The 19685-nt window shown below is 27.3% G+C and overlaps 4 protein-coding genes across 4 annotated transcripts in view; 2 read left to right on the forward strand and 2 right to left on the reverse strand.

Moving 5' to 3' along the window:
• Nucleotides 1-1069: 1069 nt before the first annotated feature.
• LOC111631142 (tudor domain-containing protein 5-like) lies at nt 1070-4704 on the reverse strand. The gene has a single exon (XM_023375343.1). The coding sequence runs from the start codon at nt 4563-4565 to the stop codon at nt 1518-1520; it is 3048 nt and encodes a 1015-aa protein (XP_023231111.1). The 5' UTR covers nt 4566-4704; the 3' UTR covers nt 1070-1517.
• Nucleotides 4705-4830: 126 nt separating this feature from the next.
• Nucleotides 4831-10759, forward strand: LOC111631146 (exocyst complex component 3-like). Its single transcript, XM_023375347.1, has 3 exons — nt 4831-5089; nt 8435-8547; nt 9877-10759. The coding sequence occupies exons 1-3, from the start codon at nt 4964-4966 to the stop codon at nt 10007-10009; spliced, it is 372 nt and encodes a 123-aa protein (XP_023231115.1). The 5' UTR covers nt 4831-4963; the 3' UTR covers nt 10010-10759.
• Nucleotides 10760-12933: 2174 nt separating this feature from the next.
• On the reverse strand, nt 12934-16218 carry LOC111631131 (tudor domain-containing protein 5-like). Its single transcript, XM_023375333.1, has one exon. The coding sequence runs from the start codon at nt 16077-16079 to the stop codon at nt 13032-13034; it is 3048 nt and encodes a 1015-aa protein (XP_023231101.1). The 5' UTR covers nt 16080-16218; the 3' UTR covers nt 12934-13031.
• Nucleotides 16219-16344: 126 nt separating this feature from the next.
• The window catches only part of LOC111631136 (exocyst complex component 3-like), a 54324-nt gene continuing 50983 nt past the window's right edge, over nt 16345-19685 (forward strand). The window contains exon 1 of the mRNA XM_023375337.1: nt 16345-16603. Coding sequence (XP_023231105.1) covers nt 16478-16603 — 126 coding nt within the window. The 5' untranslated portion in view covers nt 16345-16477. The remainder of the gene's footprint in view (nt 16604-19685) is intronic.

Consider the following 19685-nt stretch of genomic DNA (forward strand, 5'->3'; position numbering starts at 1 on the left):
TACGTTTAGTCTTCATCGAGTACTTAGGTGTATTAAATTGATCACATTTCAGACATTGTTTAAATATTTTTATATATTTCAATTTTAAAAATGTTCGAACTGTTTTAAATTCGAATTTGTTATTGCGTATTGGTTCGATTATAGAACGATTGTAAACGTTTCAGAAAATTGATCAAATTGAAAATAGTTCGTTTGATTTTCGGCAATTCTCTTCAGCGGTAGGTGTTATATAACAATTACTATGGTTATTGAAATATTGGATGTAAATGGGGTTTGCTTGCAAAACCTCCGCTGACGAAGTCGCGGGTAACAGCTAGTAGTATATAAATATACATACTTAATCATGTCAGTTTTGATCTTAATGGGAATTATATACAGTTTATATAATAGCAGTTTTACCTGTATAAGAAAATTTGATTCCTTCTATTAAAAAATTCATCGTTTTCTGTTTCAAACTTTGTTTCACATCAATATTCCAAAACTCACCAAATCCAGTGTGTTATTCTAAAACTGTTCTTACTCAAACAAAATAATTTAAAAACACTGCCTTACATTTTCTAGCATTATCAAGCTAAATTTTATAGTATTTTAATGAACTGAAAGATTAACAGAAAAAAGATTATGGTGCTGTAAGAAGTCATAAACATTTTCCACTTTGTGAAAAATTTGGAAAAGTAGATATTACTTTTGGCATAGCACTCTTCAATTGGCTTGCTTCGTGACAGTATTCTATCATATTGATCATTTATAGGTAAATACAATGAGTAGCAATGGAAAAGTCACTTCAAACTAAACTTGGTTCTGAGATTATCACTTCTCATAAGTGAAGAGTGGCTAAAAGGAACAATATTTCACAAATACTAATGACATAAAAATGTGGTAGCAAAGTTGAAGATTGAAGGAAGTGACTTAAAAATTATTTCCAGTATCTTTTCACCACCGACAAAAGATAATTATAAAAGTGGATATTTTGAAGGAAAGAAAAACTATCCTTTGGTAATAAAAACATTTTTGTATAATTAATTAAATAAGTCTAAGATTTTTGAATGTATCAAAATACAATTGTTCTTTTATTGTTCAAAATCAATCATACATCTTTTATTATTGTACTTATAAACTATTGATATTAAAAAACCGAAAATGCTGAATAAATGGAATTAAAATTGATATGAAAGATTTGTTAACAGTATTTCAGAAAGCAGTATTTATACATTAAGGCACTTTTATTCAAAAAGATCAGTTCTGATCCAATAAACTTTAAATCCAAATAATAGTTTTTAAATACAAATATTGTTTCATTTATTTCTGTTTTAACAAAACTGTTGAAAAAACATTTAATTAAAAAAATTCTAAATTAATAATAACTATTTTGATAAATATATTATTTGAATATTCGTCGAAAACACTTTAAATATCTTGATATAAGACATACTGATTCTTGTACTATCTAAAAAAAAAAAAACAATAGTAATAACTATTTTTGAATTTTTTTAAATCAAAATTAATTTCAATAAAAGTTATAAGGAAAGCCTTTTTTTTAAGTCTTTTATTTTCAATGTAATTAAGTGAATTCTTTGTTCAATACGTTGTACTTCTTCAACATATTCTTCACAAACACCATTATCCAACATTTTTTGAATAATATCTTTTCTTTTCTTGTCTTCATAATAAATAATTTCTTTTAATTCATTTATCTGTGTGTTATCAATATTATTCTTAAATTCCTTTATTTTTTTTTCAATTTCATTCATTAGACTTTGAGATGGATGTTGTAAACAAATTAAAATATTAATTATACTTTCAAAAGGATAAATAGTAATACTATTCCAAGGTTCTTTGATTCCTCTCACTTTATTTCGTTTTAATTCCATAAATAATCTTTCATTATCAGATCTTTCAAGAATTATGTAAGGAATTAGAGCTTTCTTTGCCAAAAGTGCTTTCTCTAATCCTTCTGACTTTTGAAACAATGAAGCTATATCTCCATTGGATATAAATGGTTTCTGATTTAGAACAATGACATGAATATCATTATTTTCTGTAAGAAACAATTTAGTAATATTAAAATCAAATTCTTCGTTTGCATCACACAACTGATAAGATTCATTTTCTTCATACACATCTGCTGTTTTAAAATTTTCAGCAGTACAACTAGAATTTGTAAGATCAAGAGATGGAAGAGCTAAATTTTCTTCAATTAAAATATCATTTATGTTTATATTCTGATTATTTGTTATATTGCATAGAAAAATAGATATTCTGTCTTCAAAGTGAGTGTTAGTTACTAGTGCTACTAATTCTTTATCCATGCACAATTCTGAAAATCTAATTTTTGCTTTTTCACTCCAGTGTATTCCACTGATAGGCTGAACATAAGATAATCTTCCTTTAAGGGCTTGAGATGGTAAGCTCAAAAATTCTTTTTTTAATAGTCTCAGAGATCTTTTTGATACCTTGCATTTTGTACCATAATCTACATAAAATACTTCAACCTGATCTTTATGAAGGACTTTGGTTATGATCCCACGATGCCAAGTGTTATTGAAAGACCACAATACAGCACATACATTATGTTCTGCAACAAAATCATCTGGCATCTGGTATTTATCATTTTTTTTATTATTATATGTTACCTGAAGATTTTCCATAAGTGTTTTTAAACTTTCAGAAGTTGTTTTTCCTTTAAGTTGAATCCAAAATTGATCAGGGCTATCAATATCACACACAGAAATTGATATAAAATCTGTTAATTTCTCAGGAAGAGATTGTAATGTGTATTTATCACCTGGAATTACTGAATCTTGAGGAATTCCATTCATTAATTCTGGAATATAAGGATTTATAGTTTCTGTACATGGATAATCTGAACATAAAGAAATGAATAAAGTAGATCCTTCAAATGACAATTCAATTGGTAGACTATTAGATAATTCAAAGATAAAAGATTCTATATTATCACAGCCGAATCTTGCCAATGGAAGTTCACTTTGGAATTTATTTTTGTAAATCTTTTCAAAATCATCTGAAGAAATCTTCTTTAAATATTTTATCAAATTTATTATATTTTCTTTCAGAGAGCTATCAAAAGTTGAATTGTCTGTATAATCCTGAGAACATTCAATTAAACAATTTGATTTATGGCAATTTTTTGGCTCATACTCATCGCAAGCATATAATAACCAATCATTTTTTTCATTATGTAAAGAAATAACTTTAAATATCTCAGGAAAAGCAAAAACTAATTCCATAATATCAAAAAAGTTATAGTCAGATAATTTAAAGCATTTTCCAGTGAATTTAAAATATTCACTGAGAAATTTAGATGCTAAAATTCCAGAATGAGAAGATAAAACTTGTTGGAACTCCTTTTTAATCTCATTTGGTAATGTTTTGTGAAAATTGTACAATTTATTTACTTTTTCCACACTACTTTGTATATTATCAAATAATTTAGTTTTATTTATTGAAGAACCAACATTTTGTTTCAAACTTTCTAAATTGTCAATTTCTTTCCGATCTGAATTTTGAAAAGCACTGCTATTTGCAGCTTTGAGTCTTAAAATATCAAAAACTTTTAATGTAGAAACTGTATTTTCGTTAATTTTTTTATTACAATTTTCTCGTGTATCGAGATTTCCAGTTTTACTATTATTAATCCTAAAATCGAAGTTGGGCTTCAAATTGAAATTCTCAGTATTTGGAGTCGGTTCCGAAAGTTCAGAATTGGATTTTTTATGCAAACTATTATTAGTAGCAACAGTTGGTTTGCAAATATTTGGGTTAAGTTTTACAAAATAATAAGAACCAATACATTCCAACTTAACAATATCGGGAATATACATTAAACATTCAGTCAATGAGCGGAACCCCAAATTTTCAACAGGAAAATCACTTCCAAAATATTCTTTGAAAGCATACGAAAAATTTCTTAAATCAATACTTCCTCCTAAATGATGTAATAATTCTACAATCTTGGTTTTTAACTTAACTGGAAACATATTGCTTAATTCTTTTCTTAAAGTTTTCTTAATGTTATCACAAAAATTTGGAGCAAATCTTACATTTATGTCCAAAAGACAATCTTTTGGGTATTCTTTTGGTTTGCTACCTTTCGGTTTGGTAGTTTTTGATTTAGTAACCTTCGATGCAATCTTTGTAACAGGCTTTGGCTTCAAGGTATTAGCATTCAACGATGGAGCAACACTTTTACAATGCGCTTGGTAACGTGGTGGAGCAACATTCTTTTTCTTTACAACATGACGCTTTTTTGTATTTTTCTTCTGTCTTTTAACCATTTTTTCGATATGTTTAGTGGAAGCATCAGCTACTACTCCTAATCCATATTCGTTCATGTCAGGCATCCATTCCATACGAACTACATCATTCAAGCTTTTAACGAAATCTTCGGCAGTCTTATAACCTAACTCAGTATAAGGAAGCGTTCTCCCGTTTAAATCACGATAATCCTTACATAACTGTCCAATGCTGATCTTCGATGGGCAGGAAATTAAAATCGAACGAACAATTTGCTTAGTTTCTAATAATAGTTTGTTTTTGTCGCTCATTTTCTACTTTACTTATATTTCTATAAACCATCAATTAAACTTTCGAACCAAACCATCACGCGCTTCACCACTTAAACTAACATCAAAGTTTCTCGAAAAATAGCCAAATATCGCCAAATGTTTTTTCGGTTAATAGCCAGACGTTACTTCTTTTTAATAATAATTATTTTTATACGAATAATTATACCACGAAATTTTATGGGTATGTGATTTTATAAATATCATCTCCGAAAATATTCTCGTTACGATCGGAACTTTTGGTCGTCGTCTGTCGTCTGTTCCGATTGTAACGAATCGCAATTTAGTGACTCCTTCTCCCAGTAGAGGGCGTATTTTGCCCGAATGATGAATACAAACTGATCTAAAGTTTACAATAAGTTACGACTCGTAACTTAAAAATGGATGTTGCGGGATTAGAGGCCGAAGCGAAAGCAACTGCGGCCAAACACGTTGCTAATATGCTTCAGAGACCGGATCAGTTAGAAAAAGTTGAGCAATATAAGAGACGAGTTGGTAGAAAAAAGGTAATAAGAAGGGCGTTTTCTTATGTTTACTTGTTTAATTTTTTTCTTTATTTAGAGATTTATGAGTTGTGAAATGATAAACTTATCCATTAATAAAATTTAAAAATATCCAATGAGGCCAGAAAATTTCAATGTAAAAACATTTTATAAAAAATAGTGGAGAAAAAACCCTCCTCCTGTTCTGACTTTAGCGGTGATCCACACAATCAAACAACACCATCTATCAGTTAAATTACATATTATAATGAGGTGAAGAAAAATAATTTTTGGCAAATGGAAGCCGAAGTGCAAAACAAATTCTGTTCACTTGATTTATAAGTGGTTATAGTGATAAAATGTTTTTGATTATTACCGATATATAAAAGGGACTGTACGTAAATTATGTCGCATTTTGCAGAGAGGAGCGTAGTTCAAATACAACAATGTGACTTTGTGTTTCACATTTCTAGAAGTTGAAGGTTTGAGTTCGACTCTGGCTGATTCTTTTCTTCCAGAAATATTAAAATAAAAAAAAAACGAATTTATAATAAATTATTAAAATTAACATGAGATGATGGCATAACTGCCTATCTCTAGACATGTTAGTTTCTAGTCATTAACTTGGTCATATAATAGCTCAATAATTTTGCAGTCTAACGTTTCCCTTCTGTCATTTGAAGAATGCCTTGCAAATCCGTGGGAATAAAAATAACTTGCTAGCAAGGTATAGCAAAATTAAAATTTCGATTAATGTAATGCTATTGTTATGTAGTGTTTTATTTTGATAAGAATGTAAATAAATTATTTTGTTAATATCTGTTACATAATTGACATAGTGTATTTACTTCACAATAATGTAAAGACAGACAACCAATGTGACATCATTTGTGAGGGGGATGTTTTCATAATGGACAATAAATGACATGGGAGAGAGGGAGGTTAAAAGTTTGGAATTTTAGCATGACATCATTTACAGATAGTCTTGAAAGATTGTATAACGTAAGATATGAAATGATTATAGAGTGAAGCTAAGCCATTTAATTAGAAGAATTCATTTTGGAACAAGGAAGATATAATATGTAATTTCTTAGGAGTAAAACAAAAATGCTAAAATTATAGGAGTTAATTTTTATTGGTAAAATGTTTTTTGGGACTTTTCCATCCCATCTTTAGGCCACAAAAATTTAAATCAAATGATTGAATGCTTCACAAAGATTTGAACATTTTATTCAAAACTTTATGGTCTGAAGAGGATATGGAGACAGTCCTAAAAAATATCATAGCAATAAAAACCTGTAACATCTATAATTTTTGCATTTGTTTTTCTCCTGATCTTAAGTGGAGCTGTTATACTCTAAAACTTGTAGCCCACTAGTGGCCAAGCGGTTCTGTTCACTGAACACTGGGAGTTCGGTTGTGGGTTTGCACCTCGGCAGGACAGGCTGGGCACATGGAGTTTTCTGGGTTTTCTCCACATCTTTAATGCCTAAATAGGGGCCAGTTACCCTTTAAAGACCTCCCAGAAGGCATTCTCCTAGGAATATTGCCCAAGTGCTGAATTGTCGTAATTAACAAAACAAATAAACTGAAACTTTTAATTTCTTATTGTCATTAAAAACATTAATTAAATAAAATGTTACTGAATTAAATAATGAGTGAATTACATTTCATTCTATGATTGATATCAATTTATTTTTCAATAAGATGGCTTTACATCAGAATTTAATGAAATTGATTCTAATATGTTCAGATTTATTTTCCTTAGATTTCTGAATTCAGTTGTCTTGTGAACAAATCTCTTCTTTTAACATACAAAGATGATTCCAAATCTTTTATTAATCTAACAACAATAAAATTGGCTTATGTTGAAGTTAAGTGCTTTTTTTAAAAAAACAGTAAAAATACTAAAAGTAAGTATTAAAAGTAAATATTAAAAGTAAAAAAAACAGACAAAACATAGTAAAATACTTTCATAAAGTAAAATCATTAAATCTTTATGTAAAAATTTTTAATTGACTTTATCAAGAAAATATTTAATATGTGAATAAAATTTTCCTGAAAAAATTAAATTAATTAAATAAAAAGTTTATGTTACATACAGAATTTGTTTTAATGTTAAAACATTTAATAAATATTTGTTCATATGCCTTAAGTTTTATGATAACACTATATAAATTATCAACTTTCAGTATAAAAATGTTTAAAAACTATTAAAATTTACTTTGTGATTTAAAATAATATAGTTTACACTACAAAAGACACACAAAAGTAGTATTACTTTTCTTTGAGCAGCTGTGATTTTTTTTCTTCTGCTTTAGAGATAAATGATCATCTGTAAAGCAGAAAAAATTACCATCACCACCACCTTTAAATAATTTCATAGATTTCAAGTTTTCCTTTTTTATATTTTTATTTGATATTTACAATATATATTTTCTTTATTGTTATCAATAAAAACACAACTTGGTTCAACAGTTTGTCCTAATGAATAAATTCAATTTTTATAAAGGAATCAAGGTAAACATTTGAAAGTTTAAATTAATTTTTAATATAAATTCACAAGAAGCTTGTCATGATTAGACTAAGAAATCTAGTGGTTCTTTTCCAAAAATCCGTAAACAGCTGAAAAAATTAAAATATGATGATTACCTTTTATATAGATTTAAAAAAATCCTTATTTTTACATTTTATTGTTGAATTTATTACTGAACTTATGTGTGAGAATACAAAATGTAAATAACATGACATTTTTCTTGACATCCTCTTATAAATTTATGAAGCATTGATTCTTTTTTAATGATTTGGATCAGTTTTTTTTTAATTTTATTCTTTTGCATAAGATTTCTTTAAGCAAGGAATTTAATTTTAGAAATTTTAGCAAAGATTATGAAATTTAAAACAGAATATTTAATCATAGTAAAGTAATTTTTTTACATTGAAAATTTAAAATTAAGAGTGTATTTGTGCAGTGTGTCATATTTTAAAAAATTGTACTAATAAGATAAATAAAATCAACATTTGTGGGTTTTTGTTATGATATTTTTATTCCTGTTACATTTTATTATTGAAAATGCATATATTTCTTTTTCATTTTTTGCTTAATTTTACATATACATGATAACTATTTTAATGTGTGAGATTAATTACCTTACTTAATGAAAGGAAAATTTATTTAGAGGATTAAACATTTATATTAAATTGCCAATATTATATTATAAATTTTATGTTAAATAATACTGAAATATGACTACTACTAATTTATTGTTTAAATTATATACTTTTTAAAAATATATTTATTAATTATGAGATTAAAATCTGTGCCAATTTGTTATTTTTATTTTAAAAAATTTTTCTTGTTTAAATTAGGCCTCAGTTGAAGCAATGTTGAAAACTGCCATGCAGACACAATTAGATGGTGTGAAATTAGGTTTAAATCAGTTGCAGACAGCATTACAGGACATACAAGATATTAAATCAAAGTATGTAATTTTCATATATAAATAAATACATAAATTCCATATTTGTAGTTTTAACATGTTGTTTTTAAATGATTAATACACTAAATTATATATTTAATAAATAGTGATTTTTTTTTTCTGTAGTTTAGGTTTGACAAATGCCAGGTCAATAATAGAAAAGTCTCTAATAATAAATATGAATAGTATATTATTTGATTTTTATTATGATTAGTTGGACTGCAATTTGAAAAAATTGTAGACCTATAAATTCTCGCTGTCCATCTGTCTTTCCTTAATCTTGAGAATGGACTTAAATAGGTGAAATCCAAGACCAGATTTGGAAATCTTAAGAGCAGGAGGCCCTGATTAACTGTATATGAACTTCTGATGCAAACTGAAAGTTATTTCAATTAAAAAAATTTTTCTCTGTAAGGAGTTAGATAGATGACGCATGACTCTGTTGCTAACAGGAAAATATTAGTGCTTGCTAATGGGAAAAGTATTATGTACAGGGGCAAGACACTACTAATCTGAAGTGGAGAGCATATATTTTAAATTAAATAAATTTAAAAAATATGATTAAAAACAGTTCAGCAATGTGACAATGTCACAATAAATAATTGCTTGTTTGTAGCTGATATCTTATTTAAAGAAAACGTGCAAATTACACTCTACAGGTTATAAGAAATCTATGATCATTCTTCTAATATCTCTTGAGATACTTTTGAAAAATAAATTGAATTTACTTTTATAATTTAAAAATAAATGAACACTAAAAAATATATTATCATAACAAAAACTTTGAAAATATTCTGTTAACTCTTTAAACATGAAATCAGTAAAAATCAGCTTAATCTGTTCAAGGTGAAATTGGCCAATTGAAAAGTTGTTTAAATAGTCTTACTATACAAGATTCCTTTGTAGTCTGATGAGTAAAAAAATTTAGTCTTCACAAACAGATAGAAATTTTCAGAGCTTAAAACAATATTTAGCTCATAAATTTGATTGTTTTAACAGTGTTAATGCATTTGATCCCAAAATAGAGATTAAAAGATGGAAATAGTTTAATTCATTCTTCACTATATGAACCAAGCTTTTCATATTATAAATAATACTACTATTGCATAATTTTTATCTTTGTAGATTTTCTTATTTTTTATTTCAATAATTAACATTACACATATTTTTTATGGGAATTATATATTGAAATTTTGTGAATGATATTTATATTTTTTTTTATCTCTTTATTTTGAAATATAAAAATTCTCTTATATTCATAATTAACTTAATTGAGTATGAATATATTAAATCAATATTTTTTTTAATGAATTACAATTTCTTTCAAATTAGTTTAAAAGAAATTGAAGGAAATTTTCAAGTTATTCCATTATTAGCAGAAAGATTGCAAGATGTTCGTGAAGAAAGTATGAAACATAGCCAGGTAAGATGTGCTAAGATATTACCAATCATTTTTATATGTTAGCCATTATGGCCAATGCATGATGCAACTCAGTGCTGTCCTTTGGTAGCATATATTGTTGTCATGCCATTTCATATAGGAGTCTGTTGTGTTGATGTTCAAACCATTGTAAAATGCCAATTTCATAGTGCTATAAAAAGACAACAATAACTATGGCTATGTTCTTTGTAGCGTTAAATTTCAATTTATATCTTAAGTACATATCTACAACTAAAAATGTTAACTTTCTAAATAACCAAAAAATATCTTAATAAACAGTATTTTAAACAAATAAAATAAAAAGTAATCTGCTACATCTTATTAAAGAAGAAAAGCATAAACAAAAGTTTTCTATAGCCTTTTGAAATGGTAGTGTTTTCCTTGCTTTCCACTGTGGTGAATTATTTGAAATAGAAAGGACTTCCAATGTACTTTCTTTGATTCTGATCTCTTTATACAAACTTCTGACATACATAAAACTGAATTGTTCAAATGCAATCAAAATGGAACCTGAAAAGCACACTTGTAAGCAAAATACAAAGTTCTTGTTACTCTTAAAAAAATCCAAACAAAATGACATAGAGAAAATATTTCAAGAACTTGTAAAATTTTATGCATTAAAAATGCTTTACAGTATGTAAAATCAATAAATATATTTAAAATTTTTTTTGTTTTTTAGAGTGTGTAAATCTAACCTACACCAATCCACATGCAAGATCTTGCATGTTCAGTACCTAATTTGCATAAAAGGATGTAACCTAAGAACCATGCATACATAACCATAATTTGAATTTCAACTAGTCTATTAATAAAAAATAAACTGAAATAATGCTGAATAAAATTCATTTTTCACACCATTTACAAAACAAGAAATTTAGTTATTTACAGATTTTTTTCTCTAATTTATATAAATCACATGTTATTTTTATAGCGAGTATGTGTAACTAACATTAATCCCAGAAAAAATAAATGCCTCTCTTTAATTCAAAATAACATTATCTAATATTGCCCCACTTGTCAAAAAAACTTCTGCCCAAATTCACAAGCTCTCCTCTCCATCAGTTCACTTTACCTCCTGAATGTGAAAGAGATGTGGTAACTCAATGATACTGTTATTAACCCATTACATGACCCATGGTTTTCACCAGCTAAAAACCTAAATAGAGAAATTAATTAATTTGGTGGTTACCATACAAAACCTATAAATCTCATTAACAAGCTAGCCTATTTGACTAACATTCTAAACAAACATATTACAAACACATATGGCAATTTGTGAAAAATGTTTTAAAACAAACTGATGAAAAAATTACTGGAAAAAAATGTTAAAAATTTTAACTGGTTATAATATTGAAAATGAAAAAAAAAAAGAAAAATAATAAACTAATTTTTTTTATGATTAATATAAATTAAATGTTCTATTAAGCAATAGATACAGAAGATGTATATAATTTCGATTAATACACACAAATTGTGGCAAATTGATACATTAGCTAAACATTGTCCACAATTAAAACTGTCAAAAAGAAAAAATTGCCAAGGATCCACACANATAGGTAGAAATAATCCTACAAGAAACTTTGCATAGAAAGAAAAAACAGTTTGAAGAGAAATAATTCACAAGTCTAGATTAAAGATATGAAATAATTAATTTATGCTCTTGACAGTTGGCAGATAGAAAGTATTACTATGTTTATTGTTATTAGTAAACAAAACAAACAAAATTTTAAAGATATACATTATGTAATGAATATCAAAATTTTTTATGTTGATATGATTTGTAATAACAATATAGATTTGAAAATTTAAAAGAAAAGTTTCAATTATATGAATTTTAAAAAGGCCTTATTTTAGAATTGAAGGAAATCAATTAGAAGAACGAGCTGAGAACAAAATGTGGTTGGTAAGACATTTAGAAGTTACCAGACAACTTGTTATTGAAGATTTAAGAGTTGTTAAAGTAAGTTATTTTGATTCCTTGACAATTTTTAATATTATATTTAAATTTTAATTTCTAATCAGTAAAATCAGCTGCAGTTATATTTATATTGATTTTATGATTAATATAAATTAAATGTTCTATTAAGCAATAGATACAGAAGATGTATCTATTGCTTAATAGAATGATTAATATAAATTAAATGTTCTATTAAGCAATAGATACAGAAGATGTATATAATTTCGATTAATACACACAAATTGTGGCAAATTGATACATTAGCTAAACATTGTCCACAATTAAAACTGTCAAAAAGAAAAAATTGCCAAGGATCCACACATTCATGACATTGTCTGAATAAGCACTTTAGTCTAATTATAGCTGTTTACCTTCTGAGGGTAACCAGGAGGTTAATTATCTGAATTGGAAAATTAACTGGCCTAAAGAACACATGAAAGAGTTGGGAAGGTCATAAACCTATTCTGTTATGATCTTATATCTTATTATGTCACCCAATAATGGTTATTTTGAAGCCAAAATGTTAGGTCAGATTTTGGGTAGGCCACGAGTTAGTACTATTGCAATATTGTTAGATTATCTAATACCTGCTTTCTAAAGCCAAATTGATAGAAAATATTGAGAGGTCAAACCAAACTTGAGACAATTTCATTTGAATAGTGTACTGAGATAATTTTGATTATACAGTAGAGCCTCGGTTAACCGACCGTCCTAGTCAGCAAATTTCAAATGTCCGCTAGTGATGTGGCGCTACAATATTTGGCTATGTCTTGGCTACTTTAATATTATTTTTACGTGTTTTAGCTGGCAACACTCATTCGACCATGANTTAAAATTAAGAGTGTATTTGTGCAGTGTGTCATATTTTAAAAAATTGTACTAATAAGATAAATAAAATCAACATTTGTGGGTTTTTGTTATGATATTTTTATTCAACTATTTTGATAAATATATTATTTGAATATTCGTCGAAAACACTTTAAATATCTTGATATAAGACATACTGATTCTTGTACTATCTAAAAAAAAAAAAACAATAGTAATAACTATTTTTGAATTTTTTTAAATCAAAATTAATTTCAATAAAAGTTATAAGGAAAGCCTTTTTTTTAAGTCTTTTATTTTCAATGTAATTAAGTGAATTCTTTGTTCAATACGTTGTACTTCTTCAACATATTCTTCACAAACACCATTATCCAACATTTTTTGAATAATATCTTTTCTTTTCTTGTCTTCATAATAAATAATTTCTTTTAATTCATTTATCTGTGTGTTATCAATATTATTCTTAAATTCCTTTATTTTTTTTTCAATTTCATTCATTAGACTTTGAGATGGATGTTGTAAACAAATTAAAATATTAATTATACTTTCAAAAGGATAAATAGTAATACTATTCCAAGGTTCTTTGATTCCTCTCACTTTATTTCGTTTTAATTCCATAAATAATCTTTCATTATCAGATCTTTCAAGAATTATGTAAGGAATTAGAGCTTTCTTTGCCAAAAGTGCTTTCTCTAATCCTTCTGACTTTTGAAACAATGAAGCTATATCTCCATTGGATATAAATGGTTTCTGATTTAGAACAATGACATGAATATCATTATTTTCTGTAAGAAACAATTTAGTAATATTAAAATCAAATTCTTCGTTTGCATCACACAACTGATAAGATTCATTTTCTTCATACACATCTGCTGTTTTAAAATTTTCAGCAGTACAACTAGAATTTGTAAGATCAAGAGATGGAAGAGCTAAATTTTCTTCAATTAAAATATCATTTATGTTTATATTCTGATTATTTGTTATATTGCATAGAAAAATAGATATTCTGTCTTCAAAGTGAGTGTTAGTTACTAGTGCTACTAATTCTTTATCCATGCACAATTCTGAAAATCTAATTTTTGCTTTTTCACTCCAGTGTATTCCACTGATAGGCTGAACATAAGATAATCTTCCTTTAAGGGCTTGAGATGGTAAGCTCAAAAATTCTTTTTTTAATAGTCTCAGAGATCTTTTTGATACCTTGCATTTTGTACCATAATCTACATAAAATACTTCAACCTGATCTTTATGAAGGACTTTGGTTATGATCCCACGATGCCAAGTGTTATTGAAAGACCACAATACAGCACATACATTATGTTCTGCAACAAAATCATCTGGCATCTGGTATTTATCATTTTTTTTATTATTATATGTTACCTGAAGATTTTCCATAAGTGTTTTTAAACTTTCAGAAGTTGTTTTTCCTTTAAGTTGAATCCAAAATTGATCAGGGCTATCAATATCACACACAGAAATTGATATAAAATCTGTTAATTTCTCAGGAAGAGATTGTAATGTGTATTTATCACCTGGAATTACTGAATCTTGAGGAATTCCATTCATTAATTCTGGAATATAAGGATTTATAGTTTCTGTACATGGATAATCTGAACATAAAGAAATGAATAAAGTAGATCCTTCAAATGACAATTCAATTGGTAGACTATTAGATAATTCAAAGATAAAAGATTCTATATTATCACAGCCGAATCTTGCCAATGGAAGTTCACTTTGGAATTTATTTTTGTAAATCTTTTCAAAATCATCTGAAGAAATCTTCTTTAAATATTTTATCAAATTTATTATATTTTCTTTCAGAGAGCTATCAAAAGTTGAATTGTCTGTATAATCCTGAGAACATTCAATTAAACAATTTGATTTATGGCAATTTTTTGGCTCATACTCATCGCAAGCATATAATAACCAATCATTTTTTTCATTATGTAAAGAAATAACTTTAAATATCTCAGGAAAAGCAAAAACTAATTCCATAATATCAAAAAAGTTATAGTCAGATAATTTAAAGCATTTTCCAGTGAATTTAAAATATTCACTGAGAAATTTAGATGCTAAAATTCCAGAATGAGAAGATAAAACTTGTTGGAACTCCTTTTTAATCTCATTTGGTAATGTTTTGTGAAAATTGTACAATTTATTTACTTTTTCCACACTACTTTGTATATTATCAAATAATTTAGTTTTATTTATTGAAGAACCAACATTTTGTTTCAAACTTTCTAAATTGTCAATTTCTTTCCGATCTGAATTTTGAAAAGCACTGCTATTTGCAGCTTTGAGTCTTAAAATATCAAAAACTTTTAATGTAGAAACTGTATTTTCGTTAATTTTTTTATTACAATTTTCTCGTGTATCGAGATTTCCAGTTTTACTATTATTAATCCTAAAATCGAAGTTGGGCTTCAAATTGAAATTCTCAGTATTTGGAGTCGGTTCCGAAAGTTCAGAATTGGATTTTTTATGCAAACTATTATTAGTAGCAACAGTTGGTTTGCAAATATTTGGGTTAAGTTTTACAAAATAATAAGAACCAATACATTCCAACTTAACAATATCGGGAATATACATTAAACATTCAGTCAATGAGCGGAACCCCAAATTTTCAACAGGAAAATCACTTCCAAAATATTCTTTGAAAGCATACGAAAAATTTCTTAAATCAATACTTCCTCCTAAATGATGTAATAATTCTACAATCTTGGTTTTTAACTTAACTGGAAACATATTGCTTAATTCTTTTCTTAAAGTTTTCTTAATGTTATCACAAAAATTTGGAGCAAATCTTACATTTATGTCCAAAAGACAATCTTTTGGGTATTCTTTTGGTTTGCTACCTTTCGGTTTGGTAGTTTTTGATTTAGTAACCTTCGATGCAATCTTTGTAACAGGCTTTGGCTTCAAGGTATTAGCATTCAACGATGGAGCAACACTTTTACAATGCGCTTGGTAACGTGGTGGAGCAACATTCTTTTTCTTTACAACATGACGCTTTTTTGTATTTTTCTTCTGTCTTTTAACCATTTTTTCGATATGTTTAGTGGAAGCATCAGCTACTACTCCTAATCCATATTCGTTCATGTCAGGCATCCATTCCATACGAACTACATCATTCAAGCTTTTAACGAAATCTTCGGCAGTCTTATAACCTAACTCAGTATAAGGAAGCGTTCTCCCGTTTAAATCACGATAATCCTTACATAACTGTCCAATGCTGATCTTCGATGGGCAGGAAATTAAAATCGAACGAACAATTTGCTTAGTTTCTAATAATAGTTTGTTTTTGTCGCTCATTTTCTACTTTACTTATATTTCTATAAACCATCAATTAAACTTTCGAACCAAACCATCACGCGCTTCACCACTTAAACTAACATCAAAGTTTCTCGAAAAATAGCCAAATATCGCCAAATGTTTTTTCGGTTAATAGCCAGACGTTACTTCTTTTTAATAATAATTATTTTTATACGAATAATTATACCACGAAATTTTATGGGTATGTGATTTTATAAATATCATCTCCGAAAATATTCTCGTTACGATCGGAACTTTTGGTCGTCGTCTGTCGTCTGTTCCGATTGTAACGAATCGCAATTTAGTGACTCCTTCTCCCAGTAGAGGGCGTATTTTGCCCGAATGATGAATACAAACTGATCTAAAGTTTACAATAAGTTACGACTCGTAACTTAAAAATGGATGTTGCGGGATTAGAGGCCGAAGCGAAAGCAACTGCGGCCAAACACGTTGCTAATATGCTTCAGAGACCGGATCAGTTAGAAAAAGTTGAGCAATATAAGAGACGAGTTGGTAGAAAAAAGGTAATAAGAAGGGCGTTTTCTTATGTTTACTTGTTTAATTTTTTTCTTTATTTAGAGATTTATGAGTTGTGAAATGATAAACTTATCCATTAATAAAATTTAAAAATATCCAATGAGGCCAGAAAATTTCAATGTAAAAACATTTTATAAAAAATAGTGGAGAAAAAACCCTCCTCCTGTTCTGACTTTAGCGGTGATCCACACAATCAAACAACACCATCTATCAGTTAAATTACATATTATAATGAGGTGAAGAAAAATAATTTTTGGCAAATGGAAGCCGAAGTGCAAAACAAATTCTGTTCACTTGATTTATAAGTGGTTATAGTGATAAAATGTTTTTGATTATTACCGATATATAAAAGGGACTGTACGTAAATTATGTCGCATTTTGCAGAGAGGAGCGTAGTTCAAATACAACAATGTGACTTCGTGTTTCACATTTCTAGAAGTTGAAGGTTTGAGTTCGACTCTGGCTGATTCTTTTCTTCCAGAAATATTAAAATAAAAAAAAACGAATTTATAATAAATTATTAAAATTAACATGAGATGATGGCATAACTGCCTATCTCTAGACATGTTAGTTTCTAGTCATTAACTTGGTCATATAATAGCTCAATAATTTTGCAGTCTAATGTTTCCCTTCTGTCATTTGAAGAATGCCTTGCAAATCCGTGGGAATAAAAATAACTTGCTAGCAAGGTATAGCAAAATTAAAATTTCGATTAATGTAATGCTATTGTTATGTAGTGTTTTATTTTGATAAGAATGTAAATAAATTATTTTGTTAATATCTGTTACATAATTGACATAGTGTATTTACTTCACAATAATGTAAAGACAGACAACCAATGTGACATCATTTGTGAGGGGGATGTTTTCATAATGGACAATAAATGACATGGGAGAGAGGGAGGTTAAAAGTTTGGAATTTTAGCATGACATCATTTACAGATAGTCTTGAAAGATTGTATAACGTAAGATATGAAATGATTATAGAGTGAAGCTAAGCCATTTAATTAGAAGAATTCATTTTGGAACAAGGAAGATATAATATGTAATTTCTTAGGAGTAAAACAAAAATGCTAAAATTATAGGAGTTAATTTTTATTGGTAAAATGTTTTTTGGGACTTTTCCATCCCATCTTTAGGCCACAAAAATTTAAATCAAATGATTGAATGCTTCACAAAGATTTGAACATTTTATTCAAAACTTTATGGTCTGAAGAGGATATGGAGACAGTCCTAAAAAATATCATAGCAATAAAAACCTGTAACATCTATAATTTTTGCATTTGTTTTTCTCCTGATCTTAAGTGGAGTTGTTATACTCTAAAACTTGTAGCCCACTAGTGGCCAAGCGGTTCTGTTCACTGAACACTGGGAGTTCGGTTGTGGGTTTGCACCTCGGCAGGACAGGCTGGGCACATGGAGTTTTCTGGGTTTTCTCCACATCTTTAATGCCTAAATAGGGGCCAGTTACCCTTTAAAGACCTCCCAGAAGGCATTCTCCTAGGAATATTGCCCAAGTGCTGAATTGTCGTAATTAACAAAACAAATAAACTGAAACTTTTAATTTCTTATTGTCATTAAAAACATTAATTAAATAAAATGTTACTGAATTAAATAATGAGTGAATTACATTTCATTCTATGATTGATATCAATTTATTTTTCAATAAGATGGCTTTACATCAGAATTTAATGAAATTGATTCTAATATGTTCAGATTTATTTTCCTTAGATTTCTGAATTCAGTTGTCTTGTGAACAAATCTCTTCTTTTAACATACAAAGATGATTCCAAATCTTTTATTAATCTAACAACAATAAAATTGGCTTATGTTGAAGTTAAGTGCTTTTTTTAAAAAAACAGTAAAAATACTAAAAGTAAGTATTAAAAGTAAATATTAAAAGTAAAAAAAACAGACAAAACATAGTAAAATACTTTCATAAAGTAAAATCATTAAATCTTTATGTAAAAATTTTTAATTGACTTTATCAAGAAAATATTTAATATGTGAATAAAATTTTCCTGAAAAAATTAAATTAATTAAATAAAAAGTTTATGTTACATACAGAATTTGTTTTAATGTTAAAACATTTAATAAATATTTGTTCATATGCCTTAAGTTTTATGATAACACTATATAAATTATCAACTTTCAGTATAAAAATGTTTAAAAACTATTAAAATTTACTTTGTGATTTAAAATAATATAGTTTACACTACAAAAGACACACAAAAGTAGTATTACTTTTCTTTGAGCAGCTGTGATTTTTTTTCTTCTGCTTTAGAGATAAATGATCATCTGTAAAGCAGAAAAAATTACCATCACCACCACCTTTAAATAATTTCATAGATTTCAAGTTTTCCTTTTTTATATTTTTATTTGATATTTACAATATATATTTTCTTTATTGTTATCAATAAAAACACAACTTGGTTCAACAGTTTGTCCTAATGAATAAATTCAATTTTTATAAAGGAATCAAGGTAAACATTTGAAAGTTTAAATTAATTTTTAATATAAATTCACAAGAAGCTTGTCATGATTAGACTAAGAAATCTAGTGGTTCTTTTCCAAAAATCCGTAAACAGCTGAAAAAATTAAAATATGATGATTACCTTTTATATAGATTTAAAAAAATCCTTATTTTTACATTTTATTGTTGAATTTATTACTGAACTTATGTGTGAGAATACAAAATGTAAATAACATGACATTTTTCTTGACATCCTCTTATAAATTTATGAAGCATTGATTCTTTTTTAATGATTTGGATCAGTTTTTTTTTAATTTTATTCTTTTGCATAAGATTTCTTTAAGCAAGGAATTTAATTTTAGAAATTTTAGCAAAGATTATGAAATTTAAAACAGAATATTTAATCATAGTAAAGTAATTTTTTTACATTGAAAATTTAAAATTAAGAGTGTATTTGTGCAGTGTGTCATATTTTTTGTTTTTATCTGCGTTTTAGTAGGGAATGCCATGGGAATGCACAATAAGAAGGGATTTTTCGAAATTCCAACGCGGGGGGTGAGGGAGAGCATTAAGTCTTAACCGGAAGAAACGGCTTCT

This window comes from Centruroides sculpturatus, unplaced genomic scaffold (genome assembly GCF_000671375.1).
Source record: "Centruroides sculpturatus isolate CEXI.00-Female unplaced genomic scaffold, Cexi_2.0 scaffold632, whole genome shotgun sequence".
Taxonomy (NCBI): domain Eukaryota; kingdom Metazoa; phylum Arthropoda; class Arachnida; order Scorpiones; family Buthidae; genus Centruroides; species Centruroides sculpturatus.

Bases quoted from the DNA above. Each gene is read 5' to 3' on its own strand.
- LOC111631142 (XM_023375343.1), bottom strand. From the start codon at position 4,565: ATGAGCGACAAAAACAAACTATTATTAGAAACTAAGCAAATTGTTCGT.
- LOC111631146 (XM_023375347.1), top strand. From the start codon at position 4,964: ATGGATGTTGCGGGATTAGAGGCCGAAGCGAAAGCAACTGCGGCCAAA. The intron at 5,090-8,434 runs GTAATAAGAAGG...TGTTTAAATTAG, and splicing joins GACGAGTTGGTAGAAAAAAG to GCCTCAGTTGAAGCAATGTT. The intron at 8,548-9,876 runs GTATGTAATTTT...CTTTCAAATTAG, and splicing joins ATACAAGATATTAAATCAAA to TTTAAAAGAAATTGAAGGAA.
- LOC111631131 (XM_023375333.1), bottom strand. From the start codon at position 16,079: ATGAGCGACAAAAACAAACTATTATTAGAAACTAAGCAAATTGTTCGT.